The sequence below is a fragment of the Mus caroli genome, chromosome 15 (genome assembly GCF_900094665.2).
Source record: "Mus caroli chromosome 15, CAROLI_EIJ_v1.1, whole genome shotgun sequence".
In the NCBI taxonomy this organism is placed as follows: domain Eukaryota; kingdom Metazoa; phylum Chordata; class Mammalia; order Rodentia; family Muridae; genus Mus; species Mus caroli.
In genome coordinates this window covers 95,356,285-95,376,666 of record NC_034584.1, presented here as the reverse complement: position 1 = coordinate 95,376,666, position 20,382 = coordinate 95,356,285, and the positions used below count along the sequence as shown (strand labels likewise).

Here is a 20,382-nt window from a genome sequence, read left to right as displayed (position 1 = left end):
ATCTCAGGGACTCCACACATCTTCAGGTTGTGTTGTCTTGCAATAGCTACTCTCCCTTCCACGGTGTGGGAGGTGATTCACAGCAAGCAGAAAGTGCCTCCTGGTGGTGACCTGCCAACTCTCATTCCACTCTTCTCAAAAACACCTCCCTCTGTGCAGACCCACTGGGTACCAGGAGACAGGAGGAATCGCCTATCCTGGTGGGAGGCATGAATCTAAACCTTGCTATCACTGAGGGTCCCAGTAGGGACAGCCAGGGAGCAGTTTGCAGAGCTCTGAGGAGGATGAGAGGAGTTAGAGGTGAGCACTATATTCCTGTGTCGCCTTCCCAAGTGTCTCACAAGCCCATGTGCCTCTCCCTGCCCTAGCTGTCAAGTGCTTTCTGCCTCAGAACTTGTCCCCATAATCCTTTGCTCCTGTGCTTCCCAGTGACCCTTCCTCATCCAGTTACCTCTGTGGTCCCAGGTTCACTTACTTCATCCTCTTTCCAGCTAGGGTTACCAAGCACTCAGAAAGAAACCCAGCAGCTTGGCTTGGGACAATGGCTTCAAAAATGGCACTGTGATTCTGGGGGGCTAAGGATTGTACATCCAAGGCCTGCCATGGAATGCAGATAGTTCTAAGACAACCTGGGCAACTTAGTAGAAGATGAAGGGTGGGAATGCAGCTCAGTGGTAGAGCAGTTTGCCTAACATGCACAAGACCCTGTGCGTAATCCCAGTGTAGAGTAGAGGGGAGGGGTGGAGTGAGGGGTGGGGGAGGAGGAGGGGAGGAGAAAGGAGGAGAGGAGAGGGAAGGGAAAGGGAAGGGAAGGGAAGGGAAGGGAAGGGAAGGGAAGGGAAGGACCCTGAGCAGAGGAAGGGAAGCTGGGTCACCAGAACCATAGGGCAGGAAGATGCTGCCCTGCCAGCATGATTGCAGTCAACGCACACACCGTGAAAGCATGGTGGAGCTCTGTGGAAGCAATCTGAGCCGCACATACTGCCAAGAGCAACATTTTCACTCCGGACTGGTTATGTGGAGTAGGCAAGGAATTTGAATCCAGCCGGAAAAACTCATCCTTTGGTAGGTAGCAGGTGTTGCCCAATAAAAATGGATCAGTTTACCTCCCCTAAGGAAGCCTTTGGACCCTCAGTCTGGGAAGGCACAGACAGGAAGGTGCTGGACGATGGTAGCTTCTGCCTCTGACCCACCCACCCAGCCAGGCACTCTGGAGGGGCCACTTCAGAACTCGCTTTCCAGACAGGAGCAGGTCTCGACATGAGAAGCTCAGCACAAACGCATGCCCAGGCAGAAGGAGCAGTTTAGCAAAGCCTCCTCAGCTCCTGGGCTTCCCCTCCTGTCCTTCCCACACACACCCACAGGCCCAGCCAGGCCTACCCGGACTTCCTGGACCTCCCCTGGCTAGCTAGGAGGGGGTTCCCCTCCCCTCCCCTCCCCTCCCTTCCCACTCAGGCGGTCTCCCTCCTCCCGTGCCCCAGATAGTATCATGATGACCCAGCAATGGAGACTCAGTCACACCACTAAGGAGAGGCAGATCTCTGGGATTACACCCAGGCTTCCTGACGAGAGAAACTGTCACAGCAGCAAAACCTCCAGCCCAGAGTTGCCAGGGCGACTCCTCCCCCTGCCTCCACCCACCACCCCCTAGAACACAGCTCAGGACTGTGTTATGCATCATCTGGCAAAATAATGGCTCAGAACTATAAAGTGCTGATGGTAATAGGGATATGCTTGGCTGGCCCCAGTCACTCCCTCCCACCCTTCCTGCTTAGGGTGCAAGGAAAGCCCAGATGAAGACAGCCCGGGAATGCCCAGTGGGGCATTGAGCATCTTGCAATGGGAATGTGGGGTACAGTACAGAACTCGGGGGAGTTGCTCAGAAGTAGATAGAGGATTGATCCGGAGGGCCGGCAGCAGGAACAAATGTGAAGAAATGCCCTCAGACAGGCTAACCAGGCCCTGAAGGTCAAACCATGTACCAGGATGATATTTGCCCATTAACACTGGCAAGGGTGTGGTAGTGTTATAAAGCAGGGGATTTTTAATGGAAAGTGTTATGGTTTTAAATTTCTCTGCAGACAGGTACTCCTATTACTGTCCCTACTTACACCAGAACACACTGACCCAGACCACACTGCGACGGGGTGGTGAAAGTGGAATTATATCCAGTCCACCCAACTCCATCCTTAAATCAAGCCTTCTTCCCTCTTTGGTCTCCTTCCTGCACCCCTCTGGCTCCTCCTCTTTCTACCTCCAGTGGAGTTCTCTTGTCCCCTTCCCATTCTCCCATGATTCTTTGCCTGGCTTCAGAGACATGCAGACCCCTCTTCTCCAAGCAGGCACCCAAACTGGGAATCCCAACCACCAAACCAGGAGAAAGATCTGGATCCATTCTATGACCTCTCAAATTTCTGTGCCCCTGGCATCTCCAGGGCCACTTCTGTCTACCCTGATGCCTGAAGGATCCTATCCTAAAATACACGCAAAGCCAAATGCTCAAATATCCCTCTCTCTTCTTTCTCTGTTGTCTTTCTGCTTATAACCCCTGAAATGCGCTCATTCATTCAACAAAACCGAACAGCGTGTCTACACACCCTCCCACCATCCACTTCGGGAGACCTATGATAGTGTTGCTTCCTAGAGCTAGCTCTCCAGCCACGGTAGCCAGATGATTGCAGACAACCCCATGCAAGAGTGCTCAAGTGATAAGGAGTCCTCAGGAGAGAAGGAAATGGGGATCATAGCAGGGAGCCCCAAAAGCAGGTGAGAAAGTTGAGTATGAACAAAAACCTGGATGCTGTTAGAGGTGAAGCAGCGCCAGCAGCAAAAACAGCAAGTGATAAATGTCTGCGGTGGGAGAGTCCATCCTGACTGAGTGAAAGACAGGCAGGAGTGGCCGGGGTAGAGTGGGCAATGGGGCAGTGGGGACAGGGGCAGTCAGAGAAGGGACTGCAGAGTCATTACAGAGAGACACTGGTTCTGAAGGTGCTCAGCAAAGATATGACGTACTTTAACGGGCCTTCGAAGGATCCTTTGACCATGGAGTTGGGAATGCTCTGAAGGAGCAGAGACAAAAAAGCCAGGGACCTCTCAGGAGCCCGAGTCAGTAGACCCAGTGAGGAGCAAGCCATGGGTTCCTGCTGGTATGGCAGCAGGGAGCAAGAAGTACCTGAGGGCCAGGCCTTGTGAAGACGAGTGTGTGGTGGATGGAGAGAAACACCGAGCAAAGCAGGGAGAACAGGATGATCCCAAGACTTACCACAGGACCTGTTTGTCACAGAGACTGAGGCTGGCAAGGAGAAAATACAAAGTAGGGGGAATCAGGAGGAGTTTGGGATATATTGTTTGGGGTGCCTGTTTGATATCTAAGTAGGAGATATTGATTAAAACACATGAGAGGTGGCTCAGTGTTTAAGATTACACACTGCTCTTCCAGAGGTGCCAAGTCCCATCCCTAGCACCAACATTGAGTTCAAAACCCATTATAACTTAAAACTCCAAAGGATCCAACATGGTCTTCTGGCCTTCGTGGGCACCTGAACCCTTATGTGCGTACCTTCACACAGACAGACAGACAGACAGACAGACAGACGGCACACTCCGAAGTGCAACGATGCATGGTGCTCACTGATGGACAGACTATTTAAAGTCTGAGTCTGTGTGATGTCACCAGGGTATGATCACAGGCAAAGGTGAGAAACAGTCAGAAGGCTGGCCCGGGGACACTGGGTATGCAGAGCTTGGAGACTGGACCTGCTAAGAAGATGGAAAAGGAGTTGAGAGAATGCAGTGCTCGGAGGTGGAAAGCAGGCCATACTTGGAAGGTAAAGGTGGATTGAGTCCAACACTGCTGGTGGGCCAAAGGAAGTGAGGGCTGAGGAGACCATGGAGGTCAGCAGCAGAGGCTACTGGTGATCTTTAGTGGAAATATTCCCCTGTTCTTTATGTTTCTTCTTACTCTTTAGACAAACAATGGAGAGAACACGCATTGCTCCCCGGAGTAGGCTTCTCAGAAAAAAGCACTGATACAGTGATAGAACCTTATATGTAAATATATGGATATGTGTGTTACATACAGACAGGTATCGGTGTCTGGCTATAAGAAACATGTCCCCAAACATCCAAGTAAGCACATTTCCCCAATCACAAAACAAGGACAGGCTGTGTTGTGCACTGGAATGTAAAGGATGAGCGTGAAGTCCTGCAGATCTGTGATGGCTAACAGAGATCTCCGCCAGCTTAGAGCTTTCCATTTTGTATCCAGGTACTTATTGCTTTGTTTCTGTAACCCAGTCAAAGAATCAAAAAAAAAAAAAAAAAAAAACCTAATCAAATGAACGGTTCAAGGAACTTGTGAGGATAGGGCTGTCACTCAGCTCCGGGATATACCAGGGGTTGAGGGAGGGGCTCCAGGTCCTATGCGTGACTTTATACATAGTACCTAGGACAGAGTAGGGACTAAAGAATAAATGTCCTTGGAGAGTCACAAGCATGTCCACATCAGCCCCAATGAGCTTGGCTATAGATTCAGCCCTTGTGTAAACAGCTAAACCCTGAAGGGTAGACAGAACACTAAGGGTCATCTGAGCATTGACTCTATCTGCAGAGATGCCTCAAGCAGCTCTCAAATGCATGGTTTCTCGGAGCTGTGCATACCCCGTCTCCTGTGCACACCCCCTCCTGCCTTAAGAGACTTAACTCTGGGTATCCACGTTCCTTCAGAGCCTCTGACTAGAACTGTTAGCATTCTAACTCTCTGGTGGCTAGCCACACTTAAAGTGTGTGTGTGGAGGGGGGGGGGAGCCTTTAGATTTATGAGCAAAGCAAATTAATGTCCCCATAATGGCAATTGCGGTAGACTTATGGGGAAAAATAAGACTTTAATATTTATGTGTTTATGTGTTTTTAATGTTTATAGGTTGCCTGCTCCAGCCCGCATCCTGATGAGAATAGGTGTGTCTGAATTGGTTCATTGTGAAGGATGTTATAGATGTGAAGAGTTTCTGCTAACTACCCAAGCTCATAAATGCCTTCAAATGGCTTTTTTCGTTTTTATGAGGCCAATCCTCATGTCCACACACACATAAAAGAGGTGAGAGGGATCCACTAGCCTCACAGAGACTCCCAGCTCCAGCTCACCCCGCTCCACATTGCTCCTCAGCTACCGTCTACAAAGCCACCATGTCTTGCCGCTCCTACAGAGTCAGCTCTGGCCGTCGGGTGGGAAGCTTCAGTTCTTGCTCAGCAATGGCCCCTCAGCATCTGAGCCGCTTCCGGGCCAGCTCTGTCTCCTGCAGGAGTGGGCCTGGCTTCCGGGGCTTGGGTGGTTTTGGTAGTCGGAGCGTCATCAACTTTGGATCATCCTCACCCCGGATAGCAGTTGGATGCTCTCGTCCTGTCCGCTGTGGAGTTGGCTTTGGAGCTGGCAGTGGGATGGCCTTTGGATCCGGTGATGGTCTGGGCTTTAGGGCCAGCAGCGGTGTTGGCCTGGGGTTTGGGGCTGGTGGCTGCACTGGCTATGGATTCGGAGGTCCTGGATTCGGAGGCCCTGGCTTTGGTAGCCCTGGCTTTGGCTACAGAATCGGAGGAATTGGAGGCCCATCAGCCCCCGCTATCACAGCTGTGACTGTTAACCAGAGTCTGCTGACACCCCTCAACCTGGAGATTGACCCCAATGCCCAGAGGGTGAAGAGAGACGAAAAGGAGCAAATCAAGACCCTCAACAACAAATTTGCCTCCTTCATTGATAAGGTACCTTGCAGGCTTAACCTCTGGGACGGGCACTGAGAGTTAAGGGTTTCTGGGATGCTCTTCCCTTCAAAAAGAGCTCATCCAGTCTGAGCCACTGCCTTTAACCCAAACCACTTAAGGCATCTGCCAAGGGCATGGAGGTCTGGATGGCTTCTAGATTGTTCTGTGCTGAGACTAGACAAGCCAGAGGAACTGCTGCATCGTGAGGCAGACTAAGACGCTGGCCACAATTTCTGGAAAAAAAAGAAAAGAAAGATCATCCAGCTAACCCTAATGGCATTTGGGCAAGCCAAGTTCTATTTCTCAGTCTATTTCTTAGACACGTCTCCCACACCGGTGGGGGATTTCAGCCAGTGTCTGAATGGATCATGCTTAAAGTACTTCATTCTTTAAGATCACGGTGGCCTGGAGGAGATTTTCATAGTGTCTGAGGCAGATGGTCTCATCATCTGTTTCAGACGCAGGAAAGTAGAGAACAGAGTGAGTGATGTTGACATAAAAAGCAAAGAATTAATACACCCAACATAGGCTACATCGACCTAGTCAGGATTGAGGGAAGCACAGATGATCACCAATAGCTATAGAGAGAAATAATGGTGTCAGTCTTCCAAAAGCAGATAACAGGTAGACCGTGTCTGCACAGAGATGAAGCCTGGTTTTAGGAGATGGGAGAAAACCTCTGTGACCTCATTAGACTTTTGAGCCAAGGAGCTCGGCTGATAGAATACCAGGGATGCTGGCCATGGTGTGCAGTCCCAGGTAGACACCTCCTAGTACCACAGTGACCCCCCCATAGTGTTGTCGCTCTGTGTACTCGGCTGGGGTTGGCTGGTTTCTATTCCCAGGCACAGGCAAGCCCAGCAGAAGGCTCATGCTGTGTACTTCCTCAGGACTGGCTGATACCTTGCTCAGGTGTGGAAGGGGAAATAGTACTGAAGTGTCTTTATTACTAAATGTCTTTATTAACCAGCTGGGTGTGGGGAGAGGGTCACAGACCCACCCTCCTGGCTTCCGGTGAGTTAGAAGCATAATATAAGCCAGCAGAGGGAAGAACAGCAATACTACGGCACAGAGTCTTCTCTGGCCACCTGAAGACCTACTCCACGCCGGTGCACTACCAAGCACCTTAATGTGTCTCCTTTGTTTCCCATACATAGGTGAGGTTTCTGGAGCAACAGAATAAACTCCTAGAGACCAAGTGGAGCTTCCTCCAAGAACAGAAATGTGCCCGGAGCAATCTGGAGCCTCTCTTCGATAACTATATCACCACCCTGCGGAGGGAGCTGGATGTCCTAAGCAGTGACCAGGCTCGGCTGCAGGCAGAGAGGAACCACCTGCAGGACATCCTTGAGGGCTTCAAGAAGAAGTGAGTGCTCCTGAGCTGCCCACACCTGTGCCCCATAGGCACCTGTGCCCCATATGCAGCCCAATGCAGATAAGAGCGGCTGCATGAATGACTATTAGATAGTTGTTGGCTACAAAACCCAGCTCTGGGATGCATGAGGAACAGTGGTTGGTAGGATGTGGGAGGTGGGAAGAGACACTTTGTGGGTGCTGAGGAAGTGGGGGAACTTGTCCTTAATACTACCAGTGGGGATGAATGAGTTGACTCTGGGAAAGACATCTTTAGTTCTGGAAGGAGTGCCTACATTGGGCTATGTCCTATTTCCTCTGTGCTCAGTTGCAAGGACCTCGAGTTGTCTCTCACAGAGAAGTGTAGCAATGGTCCAGATTTTAGACCCTAAATTCAAAGTGAGAAAGTAAGGGACTTTGTGGGCCACTGGCTTACAGAAAGTTTTAAAGGCGGGACTGAGATATGATAACCTGTGAGTGGCAATAGAGAACCAAGTCCCTCAACAAACCGGGAGCACGGTGCAGGATGTGTGAGGGCTTGGAGGTAGTGGGAGAGAGGGCTGACCCGCCTCATCTCCATGCCCCCAGGTATGAAGAGGAGGTGGTATTCCGGGCCAACGCCGAGAATGAGTTTGTAGCGCTGAAGAAGGTAAGGGGACGCGATGATGGGAATTTCTACATGGAAGCAAGCACATGGCCTCGGAACCCCAGCTCCAGCCCCAGAAACTTCCCAACAGCCCCGTGGTGGCTAAAACTGCTCTTCTATTTCTTGAATAATTAAGGCTTTCTTTACTTTTATTTGTAAAAATCATTCCTTTTTTTTTGGTTTGGTCAGGAAGGGCATATGTATACCCTGGTCCATGTGTAGACAACTTGAGAGAATTAGTTCTCTCCTTCCACCATGTGGAACCCAAGGATTGAACTCAGGTCTTCAGGCTTGATGGCAAGCACTTTACCTCCTGAGTCATCTCTATGGCCTTTTCTTGCTTTTAAACAAGCCCTGGATAAGGCCCAGCAACCCCTGTGTGAGCTTCCACATTGCAGTAGTGAAAGAGACTCTGTAGGAACTGATGGCCCCTCCTGTGTATCTCCGGACCCCTCCTAATTAGGAGGCTGAGCCGCATAGGCCATGAGCGCATCCCTCCCTTTCTTTACGCAGGATGTAGACGCAGCTTTCCTGAACAAATCTGATCTGGAAGCCAATGTGGATGCTCTGATCCAGGAAACTGAATTCCTGAAGGCTCTGTACCATGAGGTGAGGCTCTTAACTCAAGGCTATGACTGCTCAGCCTGCACTCTAGGGGCTGAGTCAGGCCTTCAGGTTTCCAGATACTGCCTTCCACCCCCACTCAGGCCTTTGTGCTCTCTGTCACTGTGTCTGAAGGTGAGGAAGGACAGGGAGGTAGGCGTCTCCACAGCCATATTAGGCCTGACAATGAACTCCCATCATCTGTGGTCCAAACCTTCATTGTCTAAGCTAAAGATTGAATTTGGGGATGTCTGGCAAAGCGATTTGAAAGAAGAAAGGAAATGCATCCAATTTTACTAGCCAAACCAGTGACTGCCATTTACTTTCAAGCAACCTATTTAGTCTGAAGTTGAGCCAGACATAGATGTAGAGGAAGGTCTCACCAGGGTGGACACCTTGGATCTCTGAAGAACCTGATCTAGGGACCTCCAGGCTCTACTGTGTTTTAAAATATTATTACTTCTCAGTGGACCATGACCAGCTCTAGATAAATGTGAATTTAGGTAGCTGTCAGTCTGCTCGCCTGAGGTACCCTGGTTTTGATAGTCACCTTAAGCCAAAGCAGGTACTGGAGGTATGGTCTGAGCTTATGACAGGGTTCTAAAGTCAGACTCAATTGCTTCTCAAGCATGCCTTTTTCTGAGCCCCAGGCCAGGTAGGAATGGGGACTCTCACAGTCATAAAGCAAGAAGCAATGCTCCCTGTCCCTGATTCACAGGGGACCCTGTGGCAGAGTCGCAGCTGCTGATGGACCACTGAGCCCCTCTGCCCTACTGCTTCTCCAATACAGGAAATCGAGATGCTGCAGTCACACATATCAGAGACATCTGTCATCGTGAAGATGGACAACAGCCGGGACCTGAACCTAGATGGGATCATAGCTGAAGTCAAGGCACAGTATGAGGAGGTGGCGAGGCGGAGTCGTGCAGATGTGGAGTCATGGTACCAGACCAAGGTGGGCAATGGGAGACTGTGGGAGGGGTACAGGTGCCCTGTCCAAAGGTGAAGACTTTGGTCTGAGGTCTTCAGCCCAGACTATGTATGTTCAAAATTTTGCCCCACCCCACCCCACCTCCACCCCCAGTATGAGGAGATGCGAGTGACTGCTGGCCAGCACTGTGACAATCTACGTAGCACACGGGACGAGATCAATGAACTGACCCGGTTGATCCAGAGGCTGAAAGCAGAGATCGAGCATACCAAGGCTCAGGTGGGGAAAAGAGGAAAAAGCTGTGGAGGGAAGAGGTGGGGCCCTGGCTTTGAGGAGCACCAAGTTTGGTGAAGGTAAAGGATCTAGCAAGGCCTGGACACAAATCCAAGGGCTGGCCATAAAAACTTCCTGGGGAGGGGGGCAGGATTATGGACTAGAAGGAAGGCCTGGGGCTGATGGGGGGGGGAGCAGAAAGCATGGAAGAGTCTGGATTCTTTAGTCTCAAAGCAGTAGAAACCTGATGGGTATGGAGAACGGGGAACTGCAACACTCTGCCTCTTTCCAACCATAGTCACTATCCCTGGAAAAGCAGCCATGGAGAGCTGCAACCCAGTCCTGGCGCCAGGTTTCACATCATTAGTTAGGGCGGGATTTCCAACCCCACTCGGGGACCCCTGAGTCCCTAGCAAAGCTCACACATAGACTCTGTTCTCTGCAGTGTGCCAAACTGGAGGCTGCTGTGGCTGAGGCAGAGCAGCAGGGTGAAGCAGCCCTCAATGATGCCAAGTGCAAGCTGGCTGATCTGGAGGGTGCCCTGCAGCAGGCCAAGCAGGACATGGCCAGGCAGCTTCGAGAGTACCAGGAGCTCATGAATGTCAAGCTGGCCCTGGACATCGAGATTGTCACCTACAGGAGGCTGCTGGAGGGCGAGGAAACTCGGTGAGACGGGGAAGGAATGAGGTCAGACTTCTAGAAAGATTGACCAAATAAGGAGAGGGAACCAGGTGAAGAATTCTGGAGTGAGCAGTCTCTAGGGGGAACAATGTATCTTCTGAAAACATTAGTCGGCTGCCCTCAGCAGGGTTGTAGAAGGTTCTGTGCTGTCAAATGCAATTATAGACAAGCTGCGCCACGTCATAGGCATTTTGCTTGGCTGATTAATTTGTTAAAATAGTCATAGGCCGTCAGAGAGTTTCGTGCAACAATTTAGAGGCAGGGTCTAGATACTGGTGTGTTTCAAGATACGCTAACAGTTGGGGTTATGAGCCACCAGTTTCTGGTCTCCCCAAACAGGAAGCCCCCCGACAGCAATCAGGTTCACAGCTCATAGGAATTCATTTCTCTCTCTCTCTCTCTCTCTCTCTCTCTCTCTCTCTCTCTCTCTCTCTCTCTCCAGGATCTGCGAAGGAGTTGGGCCAGTAAACATATGTAAGTATCTCACCTTTTCTCAGCCCATTTCTTCTCCCCTCCCCCTCCCCCTTTAATCTCCCAAGATCTGGTCTGGCCAAGGCAGTCAGGGAAGCAGGGCCATCAGTGTCCCTGGACTGGGAGTGTGTCCTCAGCAGAGGCTTCCAGAACAAAAAGCAGACGATGGTTTGTGGGACTCTCAAGGTAGGAAAAGGTTTCTGGAAAGAGATTTTGGCTTTCAGTGGTATTGTAGGCTGCCATCACAGAGACTCAGAAGTAATAGAAAGGCTGTGTCACAGAGGTGATTCATATCTGGTTCACAGGGATAGGGCAATGCTAAATGGAAGTCACCCCCCCTCCTTCAACCTCCTGCTGCTTCTAAGAGTATAGACTATCCCCAAAGCAGGTGTGATATGGCGCCATCACTGTAGAGCAATGTGAGTCTCCTCTCTGTAGAACTCCAGTCTTCCTGAGAAGGAGAGTGCTAGCCGATGTCACACTAATCCTGGAAGGATACCAGCTATGCTCTCAGAGAAGAACCAGGATTTGCTGGAAGGGAGAGGGTTAGCAATGGCCTTCGGTATAAGGTCAAGCCCAGAGGTCACAGGGGTGGCAAGGACTCTGGCGCAACAACAGAGAAGATAATGTAAAGCGTACAGGTCGGGGCTACTTCCATCAAGACTAAGCTGGATTCCAGTTCTGACATAAGGGCTGTGTCTAGTGGGGCAGTTGGGCTACAGAGCAGAGCCATCAGTTGGATGGGCAGGAACTGGTGCTAGCTGGATTTCTTGTCTGATGGATACGTGGGAACAAGCAAGAGGGACAATATAATGACAGAGGAACCACTGTATGGTTTGATGAAGGTCACTACTCCAGCGTTTGGGTGCTTGGCCTCTCATAATCCACCTGATGTGGGACACAGATAAATAGTAGTTTGTATACATGTGCACACATTGATGGCAGCCAATCTATGGGCATGGGCAAACACCCAGGGATACAACAGCATCTGTCCACTTCCATTTGGGTGTCTGCTTTCTGTGTAGTCTTGGTTTTTGGGCCACTCAGCCAGTGGCTGGTGAGTCCTAGAGTCAACATTTCTTTCCTTTCCTCTCTGCAGCTGTGAGCAGCTCTCGAGGAGGTGTGCTGTGTGGGCCCGAGTTGGTCTCTGGATCCAGCCTTTCCCACAATGGTGGAGTCACCTTCTCCACCAGCAGCGGCATCCGTGCCACCGGAGGGGTTCTGGCTTCCTCAAGCCTGAGGGCTGGTGGGGACCTGCTGAGCTCTGGGTCCAGAGGAGGCTCAGTGCTGGTGGGTGATGCCTGCGCCCCCAGCATCCCCTGTGCACTGCCCACTGAGGGAGGCTTCAGTAGCTGCAGTGGTGGTCGTGGTAACAGGAGCTCCAGCGTCCGCTTCTCATCTGCCACCACCTCCCGCAGGACCAGGTACTGAGCACCTAGCCCCAGGGGCCACTGCCCGGAGAAGAACCAGCTGAACATCCCCTGCTCCTATCCCCTGAGGTGCACAGACTCTGGTCCTGAGGGATCTCCAGCCACTCTTCCTGCCAGCACACAAACCTAGCCCATGTCCTCCTGAAGGATTCTCCCTAATTGCTTTCCTTCAGATCCTCCTCAGGCTCCAGCCACAGTAAATGTATTTTCAGCACTACTGCTGAAAGCAGTGGCCCTGGGGAGAGAGGGGTGGTTCAGAGCCAGCATGAGCACAGACCCCTGGGATCTGCAGGCATCCTTAGCCCATCTTGTCCCTCCCTCTTCCCTTCCCTGGCAGAAGATGCTTCGTTATCCCTCCCCTGACCCCAGAGGGCACACAGTCCTTGGTGGCCCCAGGGATACCTAAGTTCCTGTGACAGTTCTTCTCCCAGTGGTTCATCCGGGCCATTTCTCTTATGGTTGTTGGTTTATCTGCGGTATGTGGGTCTGCCAAGTAGGTGGAGTTCAGATGGAGAGGTGGTCTCTTTAGCTCCATGTGCCTTGTTCTTGTGGTGATGATATGAGGCCCAACTCTGTGCCCTGTGGTTGCAGCAGGGTTGTGTCTGCAAACTCTGGGAGTCTGAGGGTGGGCGGGACCTGTTTGTACTACTCTTTGTATTTCTGGGTTTTCAATAAACTTGCCAAGCTAACTTCACAAGGACTCTCTGCCTGTCCATCCAGATCACCGTAACCCTAACCCTGATCACGCTGAGGAGGCGGCTGACTGAAACCCACTAGTTCACCCTCATGAGAGTGAACAAGGGAAGGGGCTGGTACCCTGGGCTCACAGAAAGGAAGGGTGCAAGCCTTACCAGGGAGGGGCTCACAGTTGTGTAAGGCAGAGGTGACACAGAGTCAAGGTCCTGAAAACAAATGCCCATCCCCACACTCTTCTCCAGGTCAGTGTCCTCTTCCCGAGCATGCTGAACACGCCCCATATTTTCCCACTTCACCACCAAGCCCTCTGAGATCATTGTTATAGTATCCTTGTCTGTCTGTCCCCACTCTTGTCTGTCTCCACTGTTGTCTCCATCCAGCTTACTCAGCAAAGTGCTACTAGAGAAGTCTTTCTCACACAGAAATCTAATCATGGCTCCCCTGCTTAAAGCCTTCCACAACTTCCCATTGCCTTTCAGAAAGTAGCCCAAGATCCTTAACATGGCGTTCTGGTCTTGCGGCATCTGTCTACATAACACTGCTCCCAGCCACTCCCTCAGTGCACCCTACTTCCAACCTTCTATTTTTAGTTAATTCACTTTATAAACACCTGTCCAGTGCCTATTACATGTCAGGGATGATGCCGGGCAAATAATTGATAATAAAATCCAGTTCTTATCCTCAAGCAGCTCCAAGTCTAGTCTTCAGAGGAGGATAGATATAAAACAGACTTGAGAGGCTGAGTGCTGTGCTAAGGCCAGCACAGATGTCACTGTGTATAGCACAGACTTGGGCAGTGCTAGCTTCCTGAAGGATGTGGCACCCAGCAGAGATAGATGCAAAGGCTGGTGACTGAGCCATCGAAGTGAGACAAAGAGTTCCAAGAGAGGCCACAGTTTGTGCAAAAGTGCAAACACCTAAAGGTTGTAGAGAGCATGCTACGTAGGGGGACCTGCCTGGAGCTGGGTAGAATGTCATTAGAGGTCAAGACATGGCAGCACATGGAGACAGGAGAGTCCATCCACATAGGACCCATCCAGCAGCCTAGTACAGCTGCCAGATCTCAGCCACACCCAGCACAGTTCTTCTTAGGTAGGAGCATGCCTCCCTTCTTCACACATCTTGTCTTCCTAGACCCCAGCCAACAACCTAAAGCCTGTCACCTTGCTCAGACTCAAGACTTACCAGCCCCTGCTCACTGTTCCAGGAGCCCCTGAATGTCCAACACATCTCTACATGCAAAGTCGCATGCATCCCTCAGAGACAGCCACATAGAAAGCTGCCCCAGGAGGCTTTGGTATCCCTCTCAGCCAGACCAACACCTCCCACATCAGTGACCAATTTATTGCCCTACCTTCAAACTGACCTCTAACTACTCACTCTTCCAAAATGCACCTGGAACCTTTTTGTTTGTGCTAGCTGGCACAACATCAAGCTTTGCCAACAGGCATCTCAATAAACATTAATGGGCCGCAGGAATGTAGAGGTTTACCTCCCCTTGCTCTCCCAAAGGCTCTTTCTTGTTCAGCTTCTCCAGTGCTGGGTTCCCACAGCCCAGATGTTGTCTACAGCAGCAGGTGTCTGCAGTACCAGGCAGTGTGGCATTTAGTGACTATGCACAAATCTGTGCAGTCCCATACCCATATCCACTCCATCAGAAAATCTTGTCATCTTAGCGATCAAGTAAAATCCACAATCCAGCGGCTTCCCATCACTTCCATGGCTGACACTGACACCCAAACGGTTATCTCTTGCCTGGATGGCTGCAGGCAACTCCTAACTGGTCCATATTTCCTCTGCCTTCCTTGCATCTGTGTTCAAGCAGCTGTCATCTAGGAGAGGCTAAGGCTAGCAGGTGACTTTTCTGGAGGTTGGCCCACCATTTTCTCATGGCTTACAAAGTGTGAGCTCTGAGAGGCAAGGTCCCAAGAGACTTCATCTCAGGATTGCTTCTTGCAGCTAATGCGACTTTTCCTATCACTATTGCATAGCCTAATGATTCTTAGGCGTCAGCCCATCATCCTACAGAACACATTTCCTGCAGATCAGCATAAAGAATCAATGCCGTTTACATGAATTAATGGTTTTTATAGAATTCCTGGTTTGAATCGAACAATTTTAGGAAGAAAGTTTTAAGAAATGGTTGTTTTGCCAGAAAGATATCATAAAGTTAGAATCAAGGATAGAGTGTGCCCCCTCCTCACAGAATAGTAAGTAAAGGCTACATAACAAAGAGAACAATGAGCTTTCATAAATTACTCTAAGAAGAGAAAAAGGCTTGGGACAAATTTGTAATCAAGGAAAACTAGGTCAGGTCCAAGGATGAGGCCACAGGTGTGCACTATGATAAAGCAAGACCATGTGAAACTGTTGCTTTGAACTAAAAATGAGCTTATGGAATGAAGCGCTGCTTTGAGCTTACTATCAGCATCCTTCTGTAACTCCCCTTTTGTGTAACGTTTTATCTATGAGGTAATTTTATAAAGAACTTATGTCTAAGAAGGTATAGATCACCAGATAGTAGGAATAAAGTGTGGCATCGAGGGCTCAGCCCCATCTACCAAATGTATAAATGTATATGTCTGTTTGTCTACATGTATGTATATATGTACGTGCATAGGTATATGTATGTAAGTATGCCTGAATACTGTGGAGTTGATAATACAAGTGGTTGGGTCTGGTCAGGGTGTGTGTGTGTGCTTAAATTCTCCCTTTCTTTCTTTTCACTCTGGTTCTCTCACCTGGCCAGAGAAAGGAACCCTAACAATAAATCCTTTACTTAACCTAATTGCTGTTAAACAGCAGTTGTTAGTCTGTTTCAGGCCTCAGAATGGTGAAGAGTTAAGAAAAGTAAATGCTACAAAATAAGAAACATTTTAGCCCTTGAAAAATTTAACTTTGCCTCCAAAAATTGCCAACACTGTCCCCTATTTCTGCCTTCCAGAGAGAACGGGTGCTCAGGCATTCTCTTGGCAAAACAGCAGCCAGAAGGATCCTGCAGAAAGTAAGCCCAGCGGCTGAGGGTGTAACTCTATGGCAGAGTTTGATCTTTGCACAAGTAAAGCCCTGCATACAATCCTCAGATATAAAGTGGATTTTTAAAAAAATAATAATACAATAAAGTTTAACAGTCTAGATAAATTCAACTATTGGAGTTTTCTGAAAAGTAAACAGAACCAGGCAGATCCTGGCAGAAGGCAAGAATTCAAGAAGCAACCAAGTCTTTATTCTCTCTTCCTTCCAGAGACATTGAGCTTTGGGTGGGCCTCAGCTGTGGAGTGGAAAAGTATCAGCTTGGATAGCTAAGAGCCTCATGAAAAGCCTTCCTACGCAAATACAAAAGGATAGAGACGCTTTCGGGTTGGAAAATACAGAAACAAAGTCCATGGTCTGTTTTCTCTTGTGGCTTTGCATTAGGGCCCAGCCCTGAGGGCTGGGCAGGACTTTGTAGCAGGGTTGTGGTGAAAACCCTGAGAGGTTTGGTGGCTCTGGCATGATGAGGAACCAGGAAAAAAAAAAACGTTCCTGAGAAGGGCAGGTGGGGTCAAACTGGGAAACTGGAGAAGGAAATGCCTGTGTGACCGAGTACACCCACATCCTGGGCTTTCCTTGAACTTCACTGGCATGCAAACCCAGAGCCATGTTCCAAGGACTTGGATTTGAAGTTAGACCTATGCCCTGCCCACATTTCTAGCAAAGCCCTGAGTGATACCACAGAACAGCCACAAAGCAGTTAGCACATGCTTGGGAAAGTCAGTGGCCTTTGGCCACCACCACCCCTCCAAGAGGGCTGGAGTACGCACCCTGAAACTGCTGACAGGGCTGATTCCTCACTAAAACCAAACCAAACCAAATTTGAACCTTCCCAAAGGATTGTATCAGGACACCAAGTCAACACAGCACCAATATCTCTCTCCCTCTCCCTCTCCCTCTCCCTCTCCCTCTCCCCCCCTGCCCCTCCATCCCCCTGCCCCTCCCTCCCCTCTCTCTGTGTACTAAAGTCATTTTAATGTTCAAGGAGTCAAGAAAACACAAGCACTTCCCACAGGGAGGGATAGTCAACAGGTACTCCTCACCAATGATAAGCCTGTGAAGGTCATCACCCAGAGACTATGAAACACTACTGTAACCATGCTCTATAAGGTAAAGAGACACACATCAGAAATGACTAAGAGAGTAAATTGGATATTGTAGTTCAGACCTATAATCTCAGCATTCTGGTTGAGGAGGAAAATTACAAACTTAATCCAAGGTCTCCATTGGTTACAGACTGAGTTCAAGGCCAGCCTAAGTGAGTTTGGAGATTTGAAGTTAGATACTCCAAGACCCTGCCTCAAAACAGAAAGCTTAAAAGGGGACGAGACATAGATCAGTGATAGAGCATTTGCCCAGCATATTCAAGGGCCTAGACTCAATCCTCAATAAAGAAAGAAAGGGGGAGGGAGGAGAGAGAAACAGAGAAAGAGATTTTCTCAGCACTAGAGAACAAATGATAGAGACAAAACCAAGTAGACCTTTTAGAACTGGAAAGTAGAATATTTGGAATGTGCGAACAGAGAAGAATGGACAGGAAAGACTCAGTGTGCTGGAGACAGAACAATAGTCATTATCCACTAGGAAGAACAAAGAAAAAAGAACTGGAAAATATTAGGCTGAAAAAAGTATCACATTGCACATGGGAGCAATAATTCAAATCAGTATTAGCATAGAGTTCTCATCAGAAGCATAGAAGGCTGTGAGGCATCGAACTGCAACTCCCAAGGGCCAAGTAGGAAAAGGACTTCAGGTGCCTATTTGTTTGGTTATGTTTCGATGTGTGTGGTACCAGAGCTGGAACCCAGAGCCTGGTGTGACCTGGGTAAGCCTCTTCCACTGAGCTTTATCTTGGCCCTGCAAATACAAGACTCCAGAGCCAGCAAGCACATCCTTCTGAAGCAAAGGCGGGGGGGGGTGCGGGGGGAGACAGGTATGCTTTGTAAGATCCAAGAGAAATTCCCTACAAATCTTTGTGAACTTGGGCTTGAGCTCCTCAAAGTAAAGGGAGGTGACACCGTGGGGAAATGGGAAACGTGCAGTGCAGGGATGAAGGACACAAAGTATCCAACTAGATGTAAGACACTGACTTTCTTCCTGTAGCAATGCTAGAGTGAAGGATACAAAGTATCCGACTAGATGTAAGACACTGTCTTGCCTTCTGTAGCAATGCAGGAATGAAGGACACAAAGTATCCAACAGATGTTAGACACTGTCTTGCTCCTTTATAGACTCTGAAAAGTGCACAACTGTTGAAAACAAAACAGCAGTGACTTCAGAGTAGATGGTAATGGACACAGCAGTATGATTCATAACAACTGTAAGATAAAGAATATGGGGATGGAAGTAATAAAGCCCTAGCTCTCTCCAGGAATACTGGTACATGCTTGTAGTCCTTATGTTTGGGAGGGTTAGGAAGTAAATCTGAGGCTAGCCCAAGCTATGTAAACACTCCCAGGTCAATCTAGACTACATACAAATCCTCTCTCTCTCTCTCTCTCTCTCTCTCTCTCTCTCTCTCTCTCTCTCTCTCTCTCTCTCTCTCTCTCTCTCTCTCTCTCTCTCTGTGTGTGTGTGTGTGTGTGTGTGTGTGTGTGTGTGTGTGTGTAGTACATACATATATATTCTAGCTCTATGTAGACTGGGAAATATTTTATTATATGCATTGAGACTCTAAGTTTAAGTAAATTCTTTGAGTTTGACTTTATTATAATGGTGTGTGTGTGTGTGTGTGTGTGTGTGTGTGTGTGTGTGTGTGTGTGGTAAGGTATGACTGTGGAAGTCAGAAGACTATCTTGTGCAGTCTGTTTTCTCCCTAACCTTTACATGGACTTGGGTTCTGGGGATCAAACTGGGGTCACCAGTCTTTATAGCAAGCCACTGAGTCATCTCACCAACCCCTAAAAGAATAGTTTTAAATATTCAAGGAATCTAAAGAAAACAAAAAAGAGGTGATAGAAGTCAAACATCAGGAAGACCAAAATGAAAATAAATAAATAGAGTCATAGACTTAAACCGACCCACATTAGTAATTGGTTGTGATACTCATGGTCCATCCATTATTGTGCCAGGAGCTCCCCTCTTCTGCTTCTATCAACAGAAGCAAAGCCAAGGTCCAAGAGGTTAAACTCCTACACAGGGACACGTGCTTGCCTGACCCTGAACATTAATGAGCCACTTGTCTTGTGGGTAGAGTGGAGACCTATTTCCAATCTCCAAAAGTTTGTGGAGGTCAAGCTCATGCCACAGTGCACCTGAAGCACTTAGCTGGCCTTACTTGGCACTCAGTAGGTGCTGCACAAGAAAGCCTTCATGTTGCTTCAATAGATTCATCCGCATTCTTCTTATTAGTATTAATAGTGACTCACAGATAGAGACAGAAACCCACTATTGCACTTTTATCTAAGGTGAATGCCAGGTGGGCACACAAATCTGTGGACAGCTTCAGTTCCCAAAGAGTTGACATCTTGGGCAACTCCAGACACCTCCTTCACCTTCCCTGCTCTTCCCCAGGCTTTAGGAAGGCCAACTGAAGGTATTTGCTGCCCTCTGCTGGCCACTAGCTCCAGAGGTTCACGCTAGAAAATCCAAGGCAGGTGGCAGGAAACTTGAACATCTTTTAAAATCATTTTTCCCCTCCAAAATTGTATTTAGAACCCAAACATTGCAATGATCAAAAAAGAACTTTGCAGAAGAATCCTATCTCTCCCTCTCGCCAACCATGGCTATCTTTTCAAACTCCTGTACCCTACAGTCTTTTTTTCCCAGAGGGTACTCACATCACTCTGGGGCAAGAAAGAGCCATTATAAGGTTCTAAGTCCTGCAGTTTTCAAACCTGGAGTGATCCTCTGGGCTGGAAGTATACAGCTGTACAAATGTGGCGTTTTCTGCCCTCCTTCAAATATTTGAGAAAGCTGTTCATTTATACATATATATAGTCAGCCAACACTGAATTCTCAGAGCAGTTTTAAGTGCTCTGAGGGACCTACCAATGGCAGACAAAATGCCTGTACCCTTTTGGCTTATTTTGGGATGAGGCAAGAAACACACAATGGTGGATATGTAGGATGCATGGATTATACAGTGTGATAGAGGGTTTAAACTCTAAGACATATTTTAAAAGCAGATCATGGTCTGTCAGACAACTCAATGAATGAGTCAAGTGCTTGTCATGTGGATGCAAAGACCTAAGTTTGGATCTTCTGCACCCATGTAAAAACCACGGTGCAGTCATGAACATCTCTAACCCCAAGGCAATGGGGCAAGGACAGGTAAATCTACAGAGCTCACCAACCTAACCAAAAAAGAGAGCTTTGGTTCAGTGAAGAGACCCTGTCTCAGAAAATAAGATGTAGAACAGTTGAGGAAGAAGACTGAAGATGATCCCTGGCCTCCACAGGCTCCCACATGGGTGTGTGTTACTGCACACACACACACAAACACACACACACACCACACGAGAGAGAGAGAGAGAGAGAGAGAGAGAGAGAGAGAGAGAGAGAGAGAGAGA

The 20,382-nt window shown here is 48.9% G+C and overlaps 1 protein-coding gene across 2 annotated transcripts; it reads left to right on the top strand.

Moving 5' to 3' along the window:
• Positions 1-5,125: 5,125 nt before the first annotated feature.
• Krt84 (keratin 84) lies at positions 5,126-12,836 on the top strand. 2 transcript variants are annotated; one of them, XM_021183031.1, is made up of 10 exons: positions 5,185-5,395; positions 5,549-5,754; positions 6,912-7,120; positions 7,696-7,756; positions 8,267-8,362; positions 9,147-9,311; positions 9,441-9,566; positions 10,006-10,226; positions 10,684-10,715; positions 11,812-12,836. In XM_021183031.1, the coding sequence occupies exons 1-10, from the start codon at positions 5,185-5,187 to the stop codon at positions 12,141-12,143; spliced, it is 1,659 nt and encodes a 552-aa protein (XP_021038690.1). In that variant the 3' UTR covers positions 12,144-12,836. The 2 variants fall into 2 exon arrangements, with proteins under 2 accessions (XP_021038689.1, XP_021038690.1); XM_021183030.1 differs by having other exon boundaries at positions 5,126-5,754.
• The last annotated feature ends 7,546 nt before the right edge of the window (positions 12,837-20,382 follow it).